The following is a 7,255-nucleotide window of genomic DNA, read 5'->3' as shown; positions in this document are numbered from 1 at the left end:
AAAAAAAACAAGAAGAGAAAAAAAAAAAAAAAAAAAAAAAAAAAAAAAAAAAAAAAAAACCACCAAGAGACATCACAAAGAATGATGAAGGTACACAAAATAGTCAAGTGCTCCATCACAGTACAGAGGGTAAACAGCGAGGAACAGTTACTGGATTTAGGTTAAGGAACGGATTTAAGCAAGGGGTCCGTGGATCACAGGAACCCACCATTTGGGAAGACTGTTCTGTGCAGGGGTCCAGTGCTCCCTTCTTATACCTTGAAATGCAGTGTAGGAATCGAAGCTTCTTTCTGCCTAAAACATAGCTCAGACCTAAAAACGAGCCAACGGGCACATGAAGCGCCAGCATGCGGTGAACAGAGCTGGTGTCGGGAAGCAGGGCCGCTCCAGCCGCCGGCCGAGAGGCCTGGCTCGGGGAGGAATGGAAATGCTGGCGTGGCTCCTCAGTCTTCCTGTGTCCTGGGTTAGTGGTCAGTTCCAGTGTGGGAAGGGCCGTATCCAGAACCACAGGATGGACGGCTGGCCCCCGTGAGGCAGCCTGTGGCACAGGACGGGCCTGGCAGAGACCCTGGGGGAGGGTGGTCATTTGGCACCAGAGTGTCTACCCGAACGAAGCAAGTCTGCAATGCGATGGAACGTCAGCTAATGGGAGAAAAGCTGAACCCGCAGGAAACCCAGCACGTGGGCCTGACTGGACCCGAGCCTGGATGTTGTTAGCTTTTGGTTTCAAAGGCAGAGGCCGCTCTGCCTCCCCGAGCAGGTGAGGGAAGTGTTCTAGAGACATGGCCTTGCCTGGCAGCGGGGCGCTGTCTTCACTGTGCTTGGGCTGATGTCTTGGGGTGACCCCCAGCTTGCCCTTGCCCTGCCCAGGGGTTGCCTAGGACACTGACCAGCCTCAGGACCACCCCCGGCTCACGTGGGTCAGCTTCCCTTCTGTCCCCTTGTCTCCCAGACAAGGTTTGCGTGTCCTCATTAGCACGCTTGAGCTTTTCTAAAGACCGTCACGTCAGCAACACTCTTCATTTCCCTCTGACTGCAAAAGACTCTTGGGGAAGAATATTTACCTGCTCAGAGCTTGCTGGGCCCCAGGACCTGTCATCGGTCTTGTGGCCGCCGGCCACAAGGATACCGTAAGGCAGGCAGGAAAGCCATATGTGCGCTCGGGAAGGAGCTCCCCGGTGAAGTGCCATAAACATGTGGGTCATCGTGAGTTAAAGCTGGGAAACGCTGTGATTTCAGGGGATGGAAGGTTTCACAGAAGAGGGAGGCTCGGACCTGGACCCAGGATTGGAGAGCACGGACAAGAGCGGACACCCGGTAGGCAAGCACGGCCGGACCCAATACCAGTGTCACTTCAGTGACCCCGAACCAGCAACCGCAAACACACTGTTCACAGAAAGAAAGGCCGGGGGAGGGCGCGCCACTAGTCTCTGTCGAGAAGAGTTTGTTCTAGAAAACAAGATGGAGCCGAGAAGGCCTGTCTGTTCGTAGGGAAGAGGAGAAAAGAGGGAAGCAGAACGGCATATTTTAGAGCAGGGGAGGGGCTCTAGGTCCTCCCTGGCTGCACCCAAAACAAGGTCCCTCGTTCGTCCACAACCCCTGCTGACTACCTCTCCTCCCTTCCTGCCTTTTCCCCTCGGGTTAGGACAGCGTTTGCTCAGAGAGACCATTTCCCAGAGCCATTCCTACCCTGGACACAAACCCAAGGGCTGAGCAACCCTCTCAAGGATGAGGGGCAGGTGGGGAAACGCTTCTCCAACTCTGATGTGCTTTGCAACATCTGGACATAGTCCAAACGCAGATTCGGGTCTTTAGGTCTGGGCTGGGCCAGGGGCTCGAGATTCCTCATTTCTTACAGGCTCCCGGCTTGTCAAGGGGTGCCCGTGCGGTTGGATGCTGGGCACACGCGGTGTAGCGGGGAGACAGAGCATCACACAGTGTGGAGAGCATTCCCCACACGTGCCCGGCCCTTCGCCCCTGCGGCTCTGTGCCTGACCTCATGGAGATGGTACCTGGCCCCTTCAGCTCCTCTAAGGGGAAACAGCAGGCTTTCACTCCTGGGACTCAGCTAGGTGACTGCAATCAATACTGCCTGCCCACCAGCTACCTTGACCCCCTCCTGTCTGACACCTTTGCGCACTTCCCCCCGCCTGACCCAGTGTGAAAGGAATACTTCCCCTGCTCCCTGTGGACAGAGGAGGGGAAACAGAGCAAGCCGGCTTTTACAGACGAAGATCCCCAGGGCAGACTTCTACCTGTCCTTCCCCGTCGCCAGCCTGGGAAAGATGCCTCACCTGTCTGTCCAGGCCCTGCCTGTGGGAGGAAACGATTCTCCTGCCCCTCATGTCGCGGACCTACAGCGCAGCAGCTCGTGGGGGACGGTCTTGGCCACCGGCTCTGGCTCTGGCTCCTCGGGGGTTGGGACAGAGTGAGCGGGGCGTGGTGGCCGGGTCCTGGGCTTCCTACTGCAGACCTTGGAAGGACGGGTTTGTCTCTTGAGCACCCGCTGGGGGTTTAGGGAAACACTCATCGATGACTGGGAGTGTCCCGGATGAGGACAATGACCCGAAGCTTGTCAATTAAGATAGTTTTTGAATGCTGGCACTTAATTGAGCTAGACGATTACAACAAGAAACATACAAAACCAGGGAGGGGCGCCTGTGTGGCTTAGTCGGTTGAGCGTCCGACTTTCGCTCAGGTCATGATCTCACAGTTCATGGGTTCGAGCCCCGCGTCGGGCTCTGTGCTGACTGCCAGCTCAGAGCCTGGAGCCTGTTTCAGAGTCTGTGACTCCCTCTCTCTCTGACCCTCCCCTGCTCACGCTGTCTCTCTCTCTGTCTCCTAGAAATAAATAAACATTTATTTAAAAAAAAAAAAACCAAACCAGAGAACAAGCAGGCGGATGTACGATGAACCCACTCTGTGCCAGAAGAATGCGCCCTTTCCCTCGGGAGGATGAGAAGGGTCCACTCTGCCAGCGACCTAATATCTCAGGTTAAGCTCACGGCAGCCATTGCATCTAAATAAAGGCACGTGGGGGTCTGGCAGCTTGAGCAGACTCAACACGGACACCCAGTTTCTAGGCAACAGAGCTGGGAATCCTTCGTGGGTGTGGCGGGAGCAAGACCCCTCGCTCTCGCACGGAAGCCACGAGCGTGCGCCCTTCGTTCGAACCTTGAGTCACACAAACTTGGACTTGAATCCCAGCCCTACCCTTGGGAAAGTCACTTTATCCGAATGTTTTCTCGTCAACAGAAATGGAGGTGGCGTCGGCTTCCTGAGCCGCTGTGGGATCATATGACCCGAGGAGAGTAACAGGCCTTGTGGCCAGCACTGAAGTCAGGACTCAGAGAAGCTCGGCCGGGTCGGTAACTGCCCTTTCTTATCTGTCGAGATGGAGTCTGATGTCGGATGGGCTCTCTACCCCGACTGGAGGCCCCAGGACGCACACCCCACCCGCATGCCCCACAATCTTGCGGAGGAAATGTTTAGAGACTGAAACAAAAGAAAGGGGGCAAAAAGCAAAAGACTAGAAGGGTGGGGACGGCCCTCACCTTCGACCAGTCTCCCACGGCTAAATGTGGAGGACAGTCTGTTCGGGCGCAGGACTTGTGAGAAGACGCCTTGGGTCCTTGGCACAACTCATCCGAGAGACTCAAGAAACTGCCATCGGTCAACAGCTGCCGACAGGTGACTCTTCGGATCTGAGTGCCCCCGCCGCAGGTCCGGGAACACTGAGAGGATGGAAGGAGGTGGGTCGGGGCCTGAACAGCCACAGGCGTGGTGGCCCCTGAGGTCCCCGGCCTGCCTACCTGCTGCCATTCTTCAATGTGCCAGCTAGGAGGGCAGTCAAACTGATTGCAGGCTTGCAGAGCGTGGGGCTTTTCGTCCCTGCATTCTTCGGCGGGGGCCGGGGACTCCCCTGGGGACAGGCAGTGCACCTCACGGGTCTGGATCCCGACGCCGCAGGTCGCCGAGCAGGGCCCCCAAGAGCCTGTGTGCCACCTGCACCAAAACACAAGGGAAGGCCATGGGCGTGGGCAACAGTCTGAGCACTGACGACCTCAAGCCTTCTCTGGACGCCTCAACGTTGCACTCCGTGTGCAGAGCCGAGTGCCACGCTATCCCCACCCAAAGATGTGGCTAAAATACAGAAAGACAATATGCAAAGGCAAGAAATGCCAGAAAAGCATTTAAAGGTTTTTACCCATTTGGGAAGGCCCAGATGACAAAAGAAGCAGATTTCTCCCCGGTCTGATGTGCCACCATATATCAATAATAGAATCTTGGTTTTATTTTGAATAGAGCCCCAAGGGAAGCCTGATTTATATGGGTGTCAAAAGAAATTTTAAATGCTTAAAAGCACACTTCAGGAAATTTTTGGGGCACCTGGATTCATTATTTGGAATATCCCTAAGAAAATTCTTCTCTGTTAGGTTTGGATTTACAACATGTATGTATAATGGGATTCCTTTCCAATAAGATCTTGGAAAAATCAGGTTTTCTCATGAAACATCTGTAAAAATGAAAAACCAAGGCAGCTGCTTTTGATACATATTTCTAAACTGCATTCAAGGAAGATTCTCCTGAATCTCAATTCCCACTCCCACTAGAAGCATATGAGAGTGCGTGGTTTCCTTCACCCACACCAGCACTGGATGGCATGTCTGCCATTCTGATGGCTGAACGATTGTACATTATACTTATCTTCATTTGGGGATATTTAATTAGCAGTGAATACAAATTTTTAACTAGTATAGATATATCATGAGGAAACAATTTTAAAATACTTAAAATTGACATAAAAGGATGTCTGCTCCTAGGTGGTTTGTAATAGCAAGAAAAAAAAAGAAAAAATTAAATTTTATAAAATGGAAGGAGACAATCTAAACGTTTAAGAATAAAAGGTAAACTAAATACCTGTGTATTCATACAGCGCAATGCTACCAGCCATTTAAAAACAAAGTAAAGTTACTGATATAGAAATAAATTCATGATATATTTTTATAGAAATCAGGTCAAAAATACCTTATTATCATACCATTTTACGCATTTATAAATGCATGCAGGAAAAAAAGCCTGGGTAATTATATGTCAAAATGTTAACAGTGATGAGGTCTAAGGGATAGGATTTTTATTTTCTTTATTCTTGCCAGTATTTCACCCTGATTTTTCTTAAAATAAAAATTCATTGTTAGAAAAAATAAGTTAATTCTTTGAAAAAATAGTGTTTATCTAAGGGTGACTTTCAGTTTTTCTGATTTCTAATCTTCTATAATCAACATGTTTTGCTTGTGCAAATAAAAGGAAAAATAAAAAATGAAAAATATTTGAGACAAATGCAATGGGACAAAAAGATGAAAACTTTCATTTATGAAGGCAGAGTTCACAATGAAGATATAATAATCATAAAAGTATGAAGACTGAAAAAAGCACACACATATATAAAGTACAGCTGTTAGATATAAGGAAAATAGAAGGATAAGGAATCAAACATTTTAAAAGCTATAAAATACTTCACTAAGCCCCTGGTATATCGAGAAGGCAAACTTTATATAATATAGAAAATTTAGTGACACATTTCAAAACCTTGATGACATAGATAACTTTTTGGGAAATTACAAAAGTTTTATTCAAGGTAGGGACTAGATACTGTTATTTTGTGGTTGAGTTCCTACAAATTTTCAAGAAACAGGAGAATTTCCATGTTATTTTAAAAGTTCCAAAGTAAAAAAAAGATTAAAATATTTTAGTGCATCATGAAGCTAGGGAAAACCTTGAGCACAAAATCTGACAAATATACATAAAGAAAAAAAGTTTTACATGTAATGACATATTCTAAATCCTAAATAAAAGAGAAGAGGAAATCCCAAGCAAAACAGAAGTTAATCAAAGGATTAAAATACTAACAGTACATACTATGGATTCAATGGTTGTATCTCTCCCCAAATTATTATTTGAAGTCCTCAACTCTACTTGTGATGGTAGCTGGAGATTGTGACTTCAGGAGTTTGAGTTAGATGAGGTCATGAAGGTGGGACCCTCATGATGGGATTAGTGGCCTTATCAGAGGAGAAATGAAAGCACTCTCTCTCCCTCTCTCTCTCTCATTCTCTCTCTCTAATAGGAGGACACAGAAAGAAGGCAGCTGTCTTCAAGCCAGGAAGAGAGCTCTCATCAGAACTGTGCCCTTGCCAGCACCTTGATCTTAGAGTTTCTAGCCTCCAGAACTGTGAGAAAAAAAATTTTGTTACTTAATTTACCCAATCTATGACATTTTGTTATCACAGCTTGAGCTGATTAATATCGTATGTTTTAGGCCACAGTGGAACTATATTAGACAATCCCCAAATATTTAGAAGTTATGCAGTAATCACCTAAATTACTCATGGATCAAAGAAGAAATCATAATGGAAATTAGAGAGTATTTTTTAAATGCATGCTACTAAAAATATGAAGTGCCAGAATCTGTAGAATGCAGCTAAAGCTGTGATGAGAAGAAAATCAATATCCTTAAATAAATATATTAAAAAGGAAGGCTTAACATCATAATCTAAGTATCCATTTCAAGAAGTTAAAAAAAGAATAGTAAACCAGAAAAAAAAAAAAAGTAGAAGAGAGGTACAAAATACATAAGAACAGATATGAATGGACCAGAAAACAAAAGCTACCCCTTAAAAGACTAATAAAATTGATAAACTCATGGTGATTTATGAAGAACAAAAAAGATAAACCATAAATTACCAACATCAGGAATTTAAGAGGGGATCTCAAAGATATTAAAAACAAAGAGTACAGGGCACCCGGGTGGCTCAGTTGATAAACTGTCTGACTTCAGCTCAGGTCATGATCTCATGAGATCGTATCTTTATCATATTGGGCTCTGCATTGACAGTGCAGAGCTTGCTTCAGGTCTCCTCCCCCCCTTCCTCTCTCTCTCTCTCTCTCTATTTCTCTCTCAAAAATAAACATTAAATGAATGAAAATAAAGAGTATAAGAAGTGTGTAATGAAAAATACTGTATGTCAATAAATTTAAAATTTTACATAGACTGAAAATACTCCTAAAATATTTGTTTGTTATCAAAACTAACATATAAATGGACAGAAATCTGAATAGTTCTATATCTATTAAATTAAATTTGTAATTTAAAATACTTAAAAAATAAACTCAAGTGTCCGCTTCCTTGGTGAAATTCTACTAAACATTTAATGCATAAATAATTCCAACCTTATATAAAATTCTCCAGAAAAGA

General features: G+C 46.0%; 1 protein-coding gene across 1 annotated transcript in view; it reads right to left on the bottom strand.

Moving 5' to 3' along the window:
* ADAMTSL3 (ADAMTS like 3) overlaps positions 1-7,255 on the bottom strand; it is a 292,158-nt gene that overhangs the window by 72,692 nt on the left and 212,211 nt on the right. Inside the window, exons 22-23 of the mRNA XM_077774280.1 lie at positions 3,813-4,005; positions 3,555-3,734 (exon numbers count right to left, since the gene is read on the bottom strand). Of these exons, the coding sequence (XP_077630406.1) occupies positions 3,555-3,734; positions 3,813-4,005 (373 nt within the window). The remainder of the gene's footprint in view (positions 1-3,554; positions 3,735-3,812; positions 4,006-7,255) is intronic.

The sequence above is a fragment of the Crocuta crocuta genome, unplaced genomic scaffold (assembly GCF_008692635.1).
Source record: "Crocuta crocuta isolate KB4526 unplaced genomic scaffold, BGI_CrCroc_1.0 scaffold7, whole genome shotgun sequence".
NCBI classification, from domain to species: domain Eukaryota; kingdom Metazoa; phylum Chordata; class Mammalia; order Carnivora; family Hyaenidae; genus Crocuta; species Crocuta crocuta.
Note: the sequence above shows the minus strand (reverse complement) of the source record. Positions and strands in the feature narration are given on the sequence as shown.